General features: G+C 41.0%; 1 protein-coding gene across 4 annotated transcripts; it reads right to left on the reverse strand.

Annotated features, from left to right (window-relative positions):
* Positions 1–426: 426 nt before the first annotated feature.
* On the reverse strand, positions 427–14,503 carry NUB1 (negative regulator of ubiquitin like proteins 1). 4 transcript variants are annotated; one of them, XM_072328976.1, is made up of 15 exons: positions 14,401–14,503; positions 12,519–12,639; positions 12,271–12,432; positions 10,298–10,356; positions 9,674–9,744; positions 8,575–8,757; positions 7,507–7,595; positions 6,024–6,130; positions 4,967–5,153; positions 4,535–4,642; positions 4,181–4,333; positions 3,326–3,472; positions 2,974–3,069; positions 2,060–2,252; positions 427–1,109 (listed from the first exon to the last, which is right to left on the reverse strand). In XM_072328976.1, the coding sequence occupies exons 2-15, from the start codon at positions 12,633–12,635 to the stop codon at positions 946–948; spliced, it is 1,836 nt and encodes a 611-aa protein (XP_072185077.1). In that variant the 5' UTR covers positions 12,636–12,639; positions 14,401–14,503; the 3' UTR covers positions 427–945. The 4 variants fall into 4 exon arrangements, with proteins under 4 accessions (XP_072185077.1, XP_072185076.1, XP_072185078.1 ...); XM_072328975.1 differs by having other exon boundaries at positions 14,337–14,401; XM_072328977.1 differs by lacking the exon at positions 14,401–14,503 and adding an exon at positions 14,309–14,377.
* Positions 14,504–17,768: the final 3,265 nt, after the last annotated feature.

Raw genomic sequence — 17,768 nt, forward strand, 5'->3', positions numbered from 1 at the left:
TGCAGGCCATAGTCCTATTTCCAGCATTGTGTACTCTTCCAATACTGCAGAACTGCAAGCCTTCATTTCAACCCCGATAAATGCTGGGTAAGAAGAAACAATCACCACGTACACGGCTCATCCCACAGCAGCTCCTGTCAAGGCCACCTGCAGCGAAGATCCCCCCCTCCCTGCTGCCTTCCCCCCCTTCCGGGTCCTGCAGCAGGTGGGGCTTGAGCTCCCTCTACCGTGAGCCTGAAGGTATTGAATGTACATGGAAAAATCAACGCTGGGGGAACTCACGTGCCGGGCAGAGAGGAGTGCTTATGTTGCAGAAAGCTGGATGTTACACCGGGTATTTCCACGCAGGTATTTCTCCAGAACGCTATGAGATGTGGCAGTTCCTACTTCTTTTTAAGAGCAAAGGACAGAAGACTTACTAAAAGCTGAAGCAGTACATGGTTATCTTTATTGCCTGTGTAACACCTGCATGAAGCGAGAAGCAGAATGCAGTATAAATCCATGCACGACAGACACATAAATGACTCTCAGCAATCTTCCAGATGGAAAAAAATAAACGGTCTGTAGGTGGATACCTCTACAACCTCATTAACCAGCTCTCCTTTACAAAGATTGCCTCGAAGCTGGTATTTTCAAATGGTGCAGAAATGCTTATTTGTCTGTATACTAAGTAAGTGAATCGACTTCTTTTGCAATAAAAATATAGTTAAGTTCTATTAAATTTTCTTCTGAAAATAAACATTTCTATCTTTTTGCTATGACAATAAATTACAGCGTACCACAGATGTAGGCATTAAGCAGATTTATAAATAAGCAGGAATTATGTTTCACCTACAGCTTAACTGACTTCAAGGCATTTAGTAAGAAATAAGCTGAAGATGCATTTATAATCCAAACTCAATTTGTCAAGGGAGAAGCGTGTAACTGAAGTCAAGGTAATGAGATTTAATGCTGTGGTACTTCTATGTAGGATAAGTATTCATGAATGATCTGTTCCTCCTCCTCCAGTGTTAAATCCAGATAATCCTCCTCATGTTCAGGAATATCCTCTAGGATTTCATTGACTGCATCCGTCTCCATGTCTTCATCTGTTGGTGAACTAGAAGAACCTTCAATTAAAGAAAATAAGAAAAAAAGAAATAAAATCAGCAGTGGTTTCATTGCTGAAAGAAGTTGATACTTTCCCTCTTTCACCAGAATGACTGCTCTGCAAGAGCCAATTACTATCAACTACCTCTTATTTAAAATTGCTCTACCAGTTATTGCAGGATGGCCAATTTTCCCTCTACTTAAAGCTGCAGGAAAGCCTGTAGTTGTACAACAGGGACTGCTTGAGCAATAACAGCTAATATGAGACAAAGTATGAGTTTCCTCTTTGCTAATGCAAGTATCAGTTACAGCTCTATCAAGATAAAGAGCATGTGGTCAAATCAGCTTCTGTATCACACAGATTCAGAATAAAACTTCATGGCAATCAAAAAAAACCAAGGCATTAGCAAGTCAAAAATCTTCAGCAGTAAGTCCAGAGAGAAAGACAGTCTTATAAAGGTACTACTTGCTCTCTGAGAGTACAGGCAAGGGGAGGCTGATTTGGCTTTGGTCTTAATTGGTATGAGTGATTTCAGTTAGATGGGAGAAGCTAGAATTATCTGTGGACTAGAAAGGGCCATGTGTTCCTCCCCAGTGACATAATGCGGACACCCAAGGCCTCCAGCTTTGTGTGCTAAAGCCGTGGCTGAGTCAGCAGCCACTCCTTTCAGCTTCTCCCAGGATGCCTCTGAAGGTTACCCCTTCCTTCTGGGAAGCATCTGTCTTGTGTACAGCCTACAGCTGACACTATACTCCTTACAAATCATATATGGCCGGGACTGATTGTAGGGGCTACAGCTTATCTGGGGCTATTGTCTGCCTCGTTGCTAACTACTGTACCAAAGAAATCAGTCTGAGGCCTAACTCAATGCCCTCTACAAGTAATGTTAGCAGAAATCACATCATCAGCTTGTACAAAAAGCAGAACAGCCTCCTGCTTTCTTTAGCTGTTGCATGCAGCAATTCTTACTTGCTGACTCTGTGGGTGAGTCTTTAGATGAAGTCGACTCCTCGGATGGACTGGACCCCTCTGGAGATAGCTGAAGTGAATCTGGCAGAACTCCCCCATAATGAGCCAGTGTCTGGGAAGCTAAGTGGATGTTGCCTTTAAAGACCTTTAAAGCTTGCTTTGCTGACTCGTGGCTGAATCCCATGTACATCAGCTACAGGGGGAAGAAATAAAGACAGAGAAATCCAAGCTCAGTCAGCATCAGTGACTGACAGGAATCTGACAGTCACTCCCCTTGCACAAAAGGAAAGCGTTGCATACCAGGAATTCCAGGACACTGAGTGTGGCTTACTGGAATAGTTAACAACAGGGCAGTGACCTATTACAGGAATGGGAACATTGAGCAAAATCAAGAGCCTCTTGTTTAACATCAGGCCAGCTCTTCAGTTTTCAAAAGGAACTTCAAAGCACTCCAGCATTCCTGGAACGTGCATTTATTATCTTTTCTATGCAATATAGTTTTCCTACCTGACATTAACTATCAAGCCACACTAGCTACTGAAGAGCTTTTCAGATGGCCCATGATGAGAAAGACAGATGTCAACTCTTTCCTAAGTGCACTGCAATATGTTTAAATACCTGAATACATTTCTCCTCTGACACCTTTTTTAGAGTTAGAGCACTAAAATGCCTGTACTTCCCTGAGCACTTCTGCACAACACATTGGTGTGAAGGGTAGGAAGTAAACAGGAACTACACTTCAGCCCAAGTGTGACTTCACTTACGGATGGAAGACAATGGAAGTGTTACAGAATATGACGGACATGGGACAAAGACTATTTCTACAGCTTTGCTTAAGATAGAACTAGTGTGGTTGGAAGGGTAATTCAGAAACAAGACCATCAACTCCTCAGAAAGAAAAAGATCTGACTTACTTGGTCGATACTTTCTTGGGAAACCTGAAACTGGTCCGAGGCCACAGAATCGTCATCGTCGTTCTCCAACAGTAACTCTGGATTGTCCAGAATAAACTACAGTAAAACGGAGAGGGATCAGAATAGAGCAATACAGTTACATTTGTCCTCAATATGGAGAAGTGTAGTTGATACAAGCAAAACCTCAACTATCTTAGCATCTGATTCACTGGGTTAGGAAGTAGAAGTTTGGTCATTACAGTTCAAAAAATGGTACAAACTCACCAATACAGAAGGCAGAAAATAAGAATCTGCTAAGCAATGGAATACTTTTTTTTCCCTGTACAAAAGCACTACTCTTGAAAAATCTTACCTTAAAAGCTTGGTCCAGGTTTCCATGTGCATGATGAAGGGCTACTTGAGCAGCTCGCTCTGAGTAGCCCATACTTTTTAAGGTGTTTATGTCTTCCAGTCGCTGTCTTCTCTTAGCTCTCTCCTCCCTCCTTATTTGCGCCTTTTCCTGCAAGAACATAGCCATTACAATGCTAGCTGTGTATGGGATTGCTTCCACCTTCCCCTGTGCATAAGGGGTTTCTTGGATTTACTTCTTTAGAGCTTGAATTTCTTGAGGAAAAAGAACTTAATACTTTAAATGCAGATGTCAGTGCCAGACAGTGATCACTAAAATTATTTGTATTCTCATGAGCAAGCTCGGCAGCCATGCTTCTGTCCCAAAGCCTCAGTAAATCTAACCCTATGCTAACACAGATATTATAGGCCCTACATAGTAAGTGGTAAACCAGCTTGGCAGATGGGCCTGTGGACAAGATCTGCCAAGGACACACAGTCTGGGCTGGGCATGTAGCCAACAAGATCTCACAGCCATTTGACTTTTCTATCCACATTTCACTGTCTGAAGTCTCAAAGTGCCACCTCTACTTACCAAATGTAATTTCAGGCACTTTGAGCATGGACATTACTGTCAGCTACTTATACTTGAGCATAAAACAGCCTTCTACCTTCACGGATTTTCAAGTCCAAACACTTCTATTAAGTTGTGGTTTCAAACTTGTGGCAGCAGATGTCAAACTTAGTCACACTAACAGTGCCAAGGCATCATAATTTAAGTCCTTAATTTAGCACTATGGTGTACTAGTTATGCAAAACATGATCTCAGGGACATCCCAACAAATATAATCCTTGGTTTAATGCTTTTACTGCCCCATACCTCTCTCCTGTTGGAAATAAGGTTGGCAGCATGCTCCACATTCCCATGGCACGCTCGCAGGGCAAGGCGAGCTTCTTGTTCAGAAAACCCCAGGAGTGAGAGGCGATAAACTTTTTCAGGATCTATGTACAGTTCCTCATACAAACGAGATGCCTGTGTGTAAAATGAACAACGTAACATTACTAACACTGTTGCTAACATGCAAACGGAGAAAAAAAAAAAAATTCTCCCCATTTTTCTGAGCAAGCAATGAACAGGTAGAAGGCACAGTGCAGAGCCCTAACACAGGAACATACCTCCTTCAATAAGTTCCTAGTGCAAACAACTTGAAAGCTCTCCTTAATGGTGCCTTACCTTCTGGATGTACTCAGCAGCCTCCTTTTCTCTGCCACTGTGATAGTGCCCTATTCCCTGCAGAAGGTAAAGCCGTAGAAATAAAACCTTCTCACGGCCATAGCTTCCCTAAACAAAGGGCAGAAGGGGGTAAGCATGTGTTAGAACACCCATTCTTTATCAATAGAACACTATATATATTTAATGAAACTGTAGTCACTAACATGCAATGCTCAGTATGTAAATAAAGTGCCACTGTGAAATCTGCACATACAAACATATTTGCTGTGACCTTGTTGTCAAGCCTGTTGCTTTCACAATGACATAACCAGATAAGCAAGCACAAGAAAGCTTTAAACTTCTAAAAGAGAGCCTTGGAATATCTGAACAGTAAATGAATCAATGCAGGGAAAAACATAACAAAGCCACCCTAGTTAAATAAAACCAGCATACCTTGATATCAATAAGTCTTTCATGGTTCTCCCCATAGCACCTCTGGAAGCATCTGTGTGCTGTGGTCAGCTTTTTCTCCGCATCATCCAGGCAGTCCAGCTGTTCCAGGCGAAAGTAGCACCACACTATATCCAGCTGCAGTACTGCATAGTTATCAACTGTGTTCAGCAGCTCCATGCTGCACTCACTGGGAAAATAAAACTTGTTTTTTTTAGGGGGGTGGTTGTTTACCTTTAAACATTAACAAAACAACATGCTAGGAATACATATACTCATATATGTATCTTCATAAATACATATGTAAACTCATATATACTCAATTACTTGAAGAAGCATGTGCTTCATATTTGAGCCAGCAAAACTTTAATAAAACACTGATGTCCCATCACTTTCACTAATACCGAGGACACTCATGATAACACTACTTCCCGAAGTATTACAACAGCCACAACTCATTATTATTATTTTACCATTTAAGAAAGCATCCATTTAAAAGCAGGGTAGAATTAAACCACTCTATAACCTTCAAGATGACAGAGACCAATCATCTGCTTCACTGCAATACACTGGGATCTGTGCGAGTCTCCCTGTGTGTGAGTGCAGATAAGGGGGGGTTCTCAAAGATAACAACTTAGGCTTCTGATTGCTGACAGCAAATTAGATTACCAGCAGAAACCCTGATATGGTTACTGACCTCTGTGCTCTGCTCCATCTTTTTCAGGAAATTATTCCTTATGGGAGTGATTGCAAAACAGTATGTGTATCTGCCTCTCAAGGTACAGCAATTTATAGTCTCGTACATTATCAATGAAGGTTTCTGTTTATGTTAATATGACAGACTAAATGGCCCGGTGGCTGTAACTGTTTCAGCTGTTCTACACAAAGCCACCTGTCACCACAAGTCAGAGGCTTTGCCTGCCATTTCCCAGCTGCAGAGGGGGTGAGAATCCTGGGCAAAACAGGCCCTGATTTACATGGGCAGCCAGGGCTAATGGTGTTCCTATATTTGGCTGACAGTATAGGAAAGCCAGATATAAATACTTCAAAAGGTTCTTACCAGAAGTGTTTATCAGCATCCAACAAATACGGCAGTGCTATTTCGTATTCCTTCTTTTTCATTAATGCTCTGCCCTTTTCATGATAACCCATTGCTAGAACAAGTGCCTAGAAAAAGAAAGTATCAAGTTATTTCTGTACTCCTCTCAGCTCTCTTTTATAACTAAAAATAATTATCCAGGTAATCCATTGGACTCCTTGCTCTTCCTAGAAAAATACTATTGTATCAGTTTGCCAAGAGACATATTATTTCACACAGCTTGATATTTTTACCTCATTAAATAGTACTAAAAAAAAGGCAATGAATGCTACTGGCACATGAAGTGAAGCACCAAATTTATTTTAAAACGAAAACCCCAGATAGATTCTCAGTAACAAGCAATAACAAGCTAAGCATTTTGCAAGTCCCACACATTCTAACAGTACCAAGCCTGTTTTGATTTACTATTAGAACTATCTTGTATAACTTTAGTGATTCACTTCCTATAAAACCTCAGAACTGATAATTATATCTTGAACATGGCAGGAAAACTCTCTAATTTCCGCAGGATGACAATTTAAATAATAATTCTTGGCAGACACAATGTGCAGTAGTTCTTCTCACCCAAATTCCATCCATCTGATGTTTTAACTTTCAGGGTGAGGTTTTTAGCACCTCATCAGAACAACATGCATTGTAAGAATGGACAGTTGTTTTTTCCAACCCAGAAACTTGGGATGAATTGGAAAACATGGTGTGCCTCAGCAGACTCCAGAGCAGTAGTTAACACTTGCTGGGGTCTACTAATCGTTGCTCCCCCTCCCCTTATTTCTTTTTTCATTTTTCTTTTGTTACGTTTGTAAGCATCTCTTACTTATCCTCAAAAAATCCAGCATCTTAAAAGACAGCATTACTGCCATTCTTCTGCTCTAGCAGCCAACATCAGGTGTGTCACTCCTCCTGTAACAACTGCATGCACCTGGCCAAAGACTTTCAGATGGGAATGTGGGGTTTGATCAGTGAACAAATTAAATCTGAGAGGGGTCACAATGTAGAAGACCTCAAAACTACTTTTAGAAGTCTGATTTTGTGAGACTCATTTTGCTTTCAGCTGAAGTTGACTGAGCTTAACGAATAACTTCATGTAGTCCTAGGGCAATCAAAATTTAGAACAGGTGCCAGGAAACAAAGTTAAAATCCATCTTAAAAATAAAGAAAAAACACAGAACAAAACCAGACACTGACAGCACAGGAGTCTGAGCAAGACTAAACCTACAATTAGATCAGCAGTTAGGAGGCTGTCTTCAGATGGCTAAAGTATTATCTCCAATTGCAGAGTTCTACTTCATTTCCATTTCAAATTATTTTTACTAAGCAAATATCTAGTTGGCCCAGTGTATATCCCCAGAAAGCCTAACTGTATTTCTATACTGTATTTGAAATAGCTTCTTAAAGCCTGGCTCATCAAGTGTCTTATTAGCTCAGTAAGATAAATTTTACCTACTTTTTTGGCTTGAGGAGGAATTTCAATTGATCTTCCAGTCTGATTAGCTATATCTAGATATGGTGTAGTATCTGCATCCAAGTACTCCTCTGAAACACAGGAGAAAGCACTCTTAATTGTTAGTATCACCTTCCAAAAGAATACCATTGTTGCCATAAGATTATGTCATTAAGAACGTAGTTAAAGAAAAAAAACAAACAACAAAAAATGTGAGTTACAAGGAGGGTTGAGGACAATATATAGACTCTGTCATACTCTGGCAATTTGCTATAAATGACAGCTAGTAGTAAATATCTTAAGAAGGCCCTATACAGGATTCAAAGGCTGGGGTCTAAATTACCCCTTAAGTCAATAAAAAGACTCACTTCCTTTATTTGTTCAAAATCTGGCATTACAGTAGGTTAAAAACAGCTTTGTTCACATACTTTTTATGCATCTGGCAGGAATTCATTACATACTCAATTTCTGTTTCTTGTTTGTGGATTTTCTCTGTTTTATTGTTTCAAAATGATTTAAGTTTGCCATCTAGCAGTGCAATTCACAGATACACTTAATCTCATTTTGAAAAATTATTTCTGTTAAATTGACTATATTCCTTTGACTTAATCCACAGTTGCTAGCAGTTAACATCAAACGCAATGAGAAAAGATCAGCCACATTATAGATCAGAGTGACAAGTGGGTTGTTCTGCACAACGCAACCATGGTTACACATAGTCATACCTGAGGTAAACTACAAAAAAAAGCGTAAGACTTATCATACATTATTCCACCATGCTTATGTGTACAATAAATTTAAAGCCTGCCTTCAGAATCGTCAGTCCCTTAACCGTCAAGTGCCAATTACATAATAATTGATTCGTATTATACCCTTCACCAAGTGTAAAATATTTCCTAGCATTTCGCTCGTGTAATAATTAGAAGAGGAAGTTTTAATTGACTCAGTTTTCAAGTTGGCAGAAAACTACAGAAGTATAAACTGAAGTGACAGTACAGGCACTTTTCTGTGCTCAAATGCTAAAGAGATGATCTGCAAGATCTTCACAGTCCCACACCAACCCTTCCTTACCTCTCTCTGCTAGGATTTCCAAACCCTTCTTAGTTCTTTGCATCTTCTCACTGATATCTTTCTCTTTCTTGCGTTGAAGTTCTTCTTCTTGAACTTTTCTTTTAGTTTCCTCATCACTCTGTTCCAATTGAAGTACCATCACTTTTGCATTGTGTGTTACGCCTTGATCTTCAAGGGTTTTACCTGCAAAATACAGTATTTGGATCACATTCCTCATACTTTACTTGTGAAGAAACCATTTTACATTGAAGTGCCACTGGAAAAAAAAAAACAACCTCAACAGCCCCTTACCTTGCTTGCATTATACTGGAGAACTAACAGACATTACCAGATCCAAGTATTCAGTCATCATCACTGTGAGTTACTGACATCTTCCACAGAAACTCAAATCAGAAGCACATTTGCATTTAAGAAATGCTTTTAAAATGACTGGTCTGTTTCTTTGCTTTCACTTCCCCCCCCCCCCAAAGCATTCAAGAAATACAAGTGTTTCTATTTCAATTAATTGATCTTCAAGCAAGAACTGTGGGGTTAAACAATGCGTCCAGAATCACACACCACAAAAGTACCAGGACAGAGGAAGCGGAAATTAAATCCAAGTTCTCATTATCAATTTCATGACTCTAACTAGATCTGACTTCTTGTAAGGAACAAATATGTCAGCTGCTCAGGTAATCAATAAAAAAGAAAGGAGCTGTTGTTAGTTCCCACAGTGTATCTGAAACACTGAACATGTGTAACACATTACAAACCAATTTTTGAATGTGTAGCTACATAATACGGATTGGGGGAATTTATGTGTTTTTTTTTTCCCTTAAACATCTATTCTGGGTATATCAACACTTCAGAAAATAGATTTTCAACATTTATTAAGGGATTCCTATTATCTGTAATTCTGAGTACTTTGATCGTTACTATTTGTTATGTTCACCTTAAAGCAGAGATTGGCAAATACAACTGCCATTCTCTGGAGGTTTTCCAAATTAACAAAGCTGCAAGAAAGTTTGCTTGTGAGAAACAATAAACTGGAAAACAAACATAGCAGTACTCATAAAAATAGACTCAACTGGAGACAGCGTGCTTGACTAGAGATACATACCAAGGTCGAGCTGCTTCTTATTTATGATTATTTTGATAGCATTTTCTTGTAATGCATGCTCTTGTGCTATCCTGTCAAATAAATCATTGCATTTATGAATATAAACTTGTAAGGACAAACGGCATTTCTAATAGAATTGTGATAAAACTTGAAAACAACTATGTTCATAACTGGCTTAACCTTTGGCTTTGAAAGGCTGCTAAAAGTCAAAATAACAACCGAAAGCTTTCTATGTCATATGGGGAAAAGATGGGATACAGAAAAGGAAAAGCAAAGCAGGCAGAAAAGAATCTGACTTCATTTGGGTTAAAAATACCAAAAGCTGGTTCACTATTTAGAGGACCTGCCTCACCACAGAGTATTGATCACTGCTGCCTTCTCTGGTACTTGCTGATGATTTACAAAGGAGTCATTTCCACACTTGTAACTTTCCTTTTTTCTGTGTTAAGCTACCACTTTTAAATGAAGAGCTGCCCTATCCGAGAATGCTGTACAGCCTACTCAGACATACAAAACATTAAGAAAAAACTTTAATTGTGCAGCAATACTGCACTGTTTATATCTTTGTGAAGAAGCACGCTGTCATTCAGTACTAAGACAGGAACCAAAGCAGATTACACTTACTGTGATCTGAGCTCCTTGCCAGTGATGAACAGGCTAGTTTCCAGTGGTACTTTTCTGCTCTGTAGTAATTATATTGGGTGGGAGAATGGAGAAGGAAAAGAATATATCACAGTACTTTGGACATTTTCATAATTAACCATTTTCTAACAACTACAATTTCTTTTTCAAATAATAATCATGTTAACAGGGCTACTGTTTGGCATACATATTATTAATATCCAGGCAGGGAGCATTTTACTTTCTATATACTGCTAAAAATAAGCATTACCACCGTATAAGATTGAAAGTTAGATAAATCCAAATTCAGAACCAAACAATTTGAACTAATTTAATTATGTGCTCCCAATCTTAACTCTGCTCTGTAATTACGCCACTCACCTGTGACTGGTAAGTTATGATTAATTCCTATTAGTGTGTCTGGTCCCAGATTAGATAAACCAGAACTTTAAATGAATTAATTCCCTCATGCCCAGTAGTAGCATAGAAAAAAGGAATTACCAGCCTATTTGTTTGTTTTAACTGCATGGCAAATACTTAACAACCGCTGCCTTTAGCCTGTCACATTCCCTGCTAATTAATTTTCACTATAGGAGGCAGAACAATTATGATGGTGTTTTTTCAAGTAATCAGTGAAAAAAGAAACCTTCTGAAGCACAGGTTATCACTGAAGATCACCTTTCTCAGCAGAAAAATACTGCCTTTTTCCAGAGTTACCACTCACTGCTGTTGCTGAAAAGATGAACGTGACCTTTAAGTGCCCCTGAGCAAAGAAGTTCTACTGTTATCTGAGCAGATTAAGATACAAAGCTTTGAGGAAGATGCTGCTCCCACTCAGCAGAACCAAAACTAGAAAGTGACTGGAGATGGCAATTGTACAGGCAAAGCCAGTCTCTGGAAAACACTAGTAAAGACCTAATCAAGAACTGTTATCTGTCCTGCAGAGAAGTTCACATGTATAAAGCTGAATGCTCTCAGCCTTCAAAACAGCAGAGCTGTATCCAAACTACTGATGGAGATCAGTTCCTTACATCGTGCCTGACCATTGCTTGGCAAAACAGCAGGTGGCCTGGGCAGAGCTGCATCAGAGGCAATACCGACAACTCTGAGTGTGCAACAGTTAATGGGCTTTAGTTGACCAAGGGCAAGGTAGATGCAGCCCCAGAATCCAGTGTATCAACCAGAGTGACAGCAATTTCATTATTGTGGTGTGTTTTATGCAGGAAACTAAAGGCTGAAGCCCGGCTTTAAGGGGGCACGTTGTTTGGAACATCACTTAGAATAGTGAGTACTACCATAATAGAAAACCATCCCTCACCTTTCCAAGTTCTAACACTGGAGGTTTAGTTAGCTGCCTAGGCTAGAACAGCTACAATATAAATCACTGTAAGAGCACTGCCGCATGCCATGGTTAAAAGCTAAAGGAGGACTATTTTATATTGTCAGCCAATGATGACACAGCACTCAATACGCTCATGGCAACTAAAAAGAAAGGGGACTTTTAAAAAAATTAAAGCTGTCACTTGAACAAAAGCTGTGGCAATAAAGTGATATTCATTTGCTGATGCAACTTTAGGTATTTTACAACTGGAAAAACAAAATCTGCTCTTTATTATTAACATGAACAGTTAAGTCAGAAGAAATCAAATTGAACTAGACAGACACTCAAATCTAATTTACTTTTCTTAATTGAAAGATCATTTCTCATTAAACCCTAAGAGGAAGACAATTACTAGCCTCCTGACACTATATCCCTTCTTCACGATACTTCCATATATCTGAGGAACTTAAACTATATCTACATAACTTCTCCCTTCCCACCCCCACCATTATTATTATTAATATCAAACACTGATCTACCATGCAAAACACCCAAAGAAGCTGAGGAAGAACACATTCGCATTAGATATGTAACTAGAACTCAAAAGCCCATGAAGTAAGGTTACTTATCCCAACTTTCCTGCAACATCACTTACTTTTCTCCGAGGCAGATGTATATCAAGTCTTGCAATCCCAGTCACTTTATAATTTTCATTTCCCGTTCCACGCTCAATTGCTTTACACCGTATTTCTTCCAGCATATTCTCTGCATCACTCTCATTGATTTTCAGCTTGGATGCATATTTCTGTACAAGCTCCTAAGAAAAACAGCAAGAAAACCTGGCAAAATGCACCAGTAATACAAGTGGAGGATACATAATGTCAGCTCCGATGGAATATTTACCTTCATCTCTTCACCAGCTTCTTTTTTATCATTTGTATACGGTGGTTTCCATAGCTGAATTTTGTCTTCTCTTAAGCAACTCGTCAGCTTCGCTATCAAATACTTCTTTTGTGCCATTCTTCTAAAACAAAAGCAAGCAAACAAAAAAATACCACTGAGTACGAAACACATTTTGGGGAGGAAGGGAACCTAACAACAAAACTACTACCAAAAATTAGAACATGAGTAACTCAGGAGCCTCCAGCTTTGGTATTTTGTGATAGGAAATCTCTTCCTAACCTCTCATATAAGCTAGAATTGCAGAACATGTTAATCCTTCAAAATCCATGACAAAACTATTCTTTCCTGCCCTGGAAAGTGCTGCTCATTCCAATCCCTCTGCAAAATGTGTCAGTGTTACGCCTTTTGCCTTCCTGTATGATTCCTGATGCCTTCCTGACTGAATGATCTCAGAGGCCTTATCCAATCTCAGTGATTCCATGATTCTATAACAAGGGATAGACAAGGCAGATAGAGGGTAAGGAAAAAATGATGAGACGATCTCTGAAATCAATAAATAACCAACACAAAGAAAATCTATTTACTTATGACTTGGCTCTTGTACACCGGGAATCATATGGGAGATGTCTTTTAATTTATATGGAAAAGACATTTAAGTTGTTGGCATTGAATATTGATTAAACTGTCACTTTTCTTTGAGGGTGGATTCATTTTTTTGTTCCTGTTTATCAGCACGGAGCTCTCAGGAAAATGGGAAGAGAAGAATCAGAAGTCATTACCCTTGTGTGCAGATTCAAAGCATGTTCCTTGCTCAGAAGGACACAATGAACAAAAAAAGTAGGCAAAAAAATTGAATGGTCAGTTAAACTTATCGGTTAACCTTAACTGCAGTTACGGTGAGATACAAAGAATCTCTGAATGCTACAAAGACTCTTCTAGTGAAATGTCTTGGATTGGAAGGGATTTCAAGGATCATGAAGCTCCAACCCCCTCCGCCACATGCAGGGCTACCAACCTCTATACTTAATACCAAACCAGACTGCCCAGAGCCCCATCCAACCTGGACTTGAACACCTCCAGGGATGGGGCATCCACAGCCTCTCTGTGCAGCCTGTGCCAGCACCTCACCGCTCTCATAGTTAAGAACTTCCCCCTGACATCCAACTTAAATCTTCCCTCCTTCAACTTAAAGCCATTTTCCCTTGTCCTGCTGTTATCCACCCTTTCAAAGGGTCGACTCCCCTTCTGTTTATAGGGTCCCTTTTAAGTACTGAAAGGCTGAAATACAATCATTGTATTCCCGAGCAAGAACTTAGGAGCGATGCTTCCACCAAGCAGCACAAACATCCCTGATAGTTTCACTTTCACTCAGCTTAAAGGGAATCTCCCCAAAACTCCTCTGCTCAAAACAACCGATGGGGGATTTACCAAGGGCTGTTCTGAATGCCGGACTGAGCTTTTTGTCACGCAAACAATCACCTTCTGGGCTCAGAAAAACAAACACAGAAATCAGGTTTGCACACGCCCGGCCCACCCCTGCCCTGACAGCACCGACACCCCTACAACCCTGTGCCACAGGGAGGAATTCCCAGCGCTGTCACTGCTGGGTGCCCCCATAGCACCACGCTGGCAGAAGGGCGAGGCCTGAGGAGGCCCCTCAGCGTGAGGGGGAAGCACCCACCTGAGCCCTGCAATGGAGCGCGGGCCTCGGCGCTCAGGCTGAGGGGACAACGAGCCCTAGCAACCAACCGCTGCTCCAACCCCCTCCCCCCAAGGACCCAGACGCCTACTCTGAGGGACAGCAAGGCGGCAGCTCACCCGCTGGCGGCGGCCTGTAGGAGGGGCAAGGCGCTGGGCCCGCCCCCCCACTCCATGCGCTTACCTGCGCACCGCAGCCCTCAGGGAGGGCGGGTGTGTGAGGTGGGGTTCTGCAACGCCCGCCTTCTGCCGTCCACTTCCGGGAGATTCCTGCTCTGAGGGCGGAAGTGAGGGGAGCGGGTCACGTGGTGAAGCCGAGCGCTGGACGCCATTTTAGGACTTTGCCCTTCGTTTGGGGGGGGGGGGGGGGTTTCAGGTTCTAATCTGAATTAGGATTATTGTGTGTCTTGCTCGCAAAGTCTGAACTAGAATGTCAGCGTTCCAAAGTCTCCTGTGTGCATAAATCAGCCACGTTTGCCCACTATTAAAATAAGGTTATTTGTTGCTCAGCTTGCTTTGCTGATACTCTTGAATTCAGTGCTTGAAGCTTGTCTAAAGTTACAGTAACACAGTAACGATTGCTATTCCCCATGAGTTCTGAACATAGAATCATAGAATTACCCAGGTTGGAAAAGACCTTGAAGATCATCAAGTCCAGCCTAACCATAGTGCCCTAACTCTAACAACCCTCTGCTAAATCATATCCCTGAGCACCACAAACATGATAAAGCAAACAGCAAAGTACTTTGAAAATGAGCTTGAGAGCTGTGACTTCACAATATTTGAAGTGAAATTGATGTCACTTGCTGGGTGGACGGGGGGAGAGCAGTAGATGTAGTCTACCTTGATTTCAGTAAGGCTTTTGATACGGTCCCCATGACATCCTTATAACAAAGTTGAGGAAGTATGGGATAGATGAGTGGACGGTGAAGTGGATCGAGAATTGGCTGACTGGCAGAGTGCAGAGGGTTGTCGTTGGTGGTGCGGTGTCTGGCTGGAGGCCTGTGACTAGCAGTGTCCCCCAGGGGTCTGTGCTGGGTCCGGTCTTGTTCAACATCTTCATCAACGACCTTGATGAGGGGATAGTGACCACCCTCAGCAAGTTTGCTGATGACACGAAGCTGGGAGGATTGGCTGACACGCCTGAAGGCTGTGTGGCCATTCAGAGAGACCTGGACAGGCTGGAGAGCTGGGCAGTAAGAAACCAGATGAGGTTTAACAAAAGCAAGTGTAGAGTCTTGCATCTAGGTAGAAATAATTGCATACACCAGTACAGGTTGGGGGAAGACCTGCTGGAGAGGAGCTCTGCTGAGAGGGACCTGGGCGTCCTGGTGGACGACAGGTTGGCCATGAGCCAGCAGTGTGCCCTTGTAGCCAAAAAGGCCAATGGCATACTGGGGTGCATTAAAAAGAGCGTAGCCAGCAGGTCAAGGGAGGTGATCCTCCCCCTCTACTCTGCCCTGGTGAGGCCTCATCTGGAATATTGTGTCCAGTTCTGGGCTCCCCAGTACAAAAAAGACAGGGATCTCTTGGAAAGAGTCCAGCGGAGGGCCACAAAGATGGTGAAGGGCCTGGAGCATCTCCCCTATGAGGAGAGACTTAGGGAACTGGGTCTGTTTAGCCTTGAGAAAAGAAGGCTGAGAGGGGACTTGATCCAGGTTTAAAAATACCTGAAGTGTGGGAGCCATAGTGGCGAGGCTGTTCTGTTTTCAGTAGTGCGTGGGGACAGGACTAGGGGCAATGGGCTGAAACTTCAGCATAGGAAGTTCCGCACGAATGTGCGCAAGAACTTCTTTACGGTGAGGGTGACGGAGCACTGGAACAGGCTGCCCAGGGGGGTTGTGGAGTCTCCTTCTCTGGAGATATTCAAGACCCGCCTGGACGCCTACCTGTGCGACGTGGTGTAGGGAGCCTGCTTTGGCAGGGGGGTTGGACTCGATGATCTCTAGAGGTCCCTTCCAACCCCTACAATTCTGTGATTCTGTGATTCTGTGATTCTGTGAAATTGTTCCCGTTTTCATTTTATTTATTTTTTAAGGCTGCTTTAGGGGAAAAAATAATAACTTTCAGTATCTTGAAATGCAAGTTCAGCCACTTTTCTCATAACCAACAATACTCCGTTAACAAATGGAAATGTACTGAGTTTTTCCTCCTGTTATGTCCTTGGGATTTAAACTAAAAGGCTTTTCCAAAGGCAAAATGCCCTTCCTAATTAAGCTCCTTGGTACAAAGCACACCAGTATACTAGAGAAGCCTCAGGAAAGGACAAAGTGTTTCTATGAAAGTGCCTGCAAAGGGTTTAGTTATTCAGGCTGTGTATAAACTTTCACCAACTTTTAAATCAAGGTATTTGAGTCTGTGTTTAGTTAAGATAACTAATTCAAAGCACTTTAAAATCAATTTAAAAGTATTTGCAGAAAATAATATCTCTAATTTAGCCAAATGGGTGTATAGAGTAGGTAAGTAGCTAGATAAGGTTTTAGTATTTCAGTGATACTGATTTAAAAATTCAAGTTGTTTTCACTGATATGTTTTCAAGTGTTTCATTGCAACTATCTAGCCGAAATGATCTTGAATTTGATTTTTAATAGTTTATATAGTGGCTCTTTGCCAATGTGATTTTTTTCTTTTCTTTTTTACAGTCATTCCTTTATCTTGATGTGATTCTGTTCTGATTTCCAGACTTGTAGATACAACAAAAACAACACTCCGGTATAATGAAAGGCTAGAGTACAGATCAATAAACTCTGTAATCAGCGAGACAGGAAAATAGAAAGCTAATGTGCACCACAGAGTTCAAAAAACTCATTGTCCTTTGATATTTCTCTCCAGATACTTTCTTGTTTCATATAGCTGGTTGTTATCTGGTATTTTATCCCTGTTATACCTTTACCTATTATCCATAATTGTGTGGTTTTTTTGTTTGTTTGTTTTTGTTTTTTCAATTCTTTTTTCTTTTTTAGTACTCTTAGTACCTTGTTTTTGGTTTTGGTCTGTGTTCTATTTCTTTTGTTGTTGTTTTAAATTCTGTCGGTTTTTATAAATTAATGGTGATTGCTTAATTAATGTTTTGTGCCTACCCAAAAATAGGAATCAATTAAATGAAATCATAAAAATAAATAAATAAAACATTGAAAACATTGAAAATTCACAATAAACACCTCTCTCAAGTACATCTGGAGGGTTTTATTGAAGAATTAATGCACATAGATATTGTTTTGCCTTTGTCTTATGGACATTTACTTACAGCAGAGAGGTGCCTGCCAGTCTACTTTTGTCTTATGGACATTTACTTACAGCCTGCCATTCTACTGGTGTTGGCTGAATCACTGTGTGACGGTATGGAACTTAGGTCTGGAACTGCTTTGAGTGGCACAGAGGAGAGGACACTTTGCAAGGAGGAGTGGAAAAGCATTGTATTCCAGGATGGTTTTTCCTTTTCTGTGGTCTTACGAAATACCTTGTGCCATGGTAACATGATTCTCCTGCCTGGAGTTCTGCAGGGGGCCCTGAGCACAAAAAGATATGGTGCTGCTGAAGCAGGTGGAGAGG

The sequence above is a fragment of the Excalfactoria chinensis genome, chromosome 2 (genome assembly GCF_039878825.1).
Source record: "Excalfactoria chinensis isolate bCotChi1 chromosome 2, bCotChi1.hap2, whole genome shotgun sequence".
In the NCBI taxonomy this organism is placed as follows: Eukaryota; Metazoa; Chordata; class Aves; order Galliformes; family Phasianidae; genus Excalfactoria; species Excalfactoria chinensis.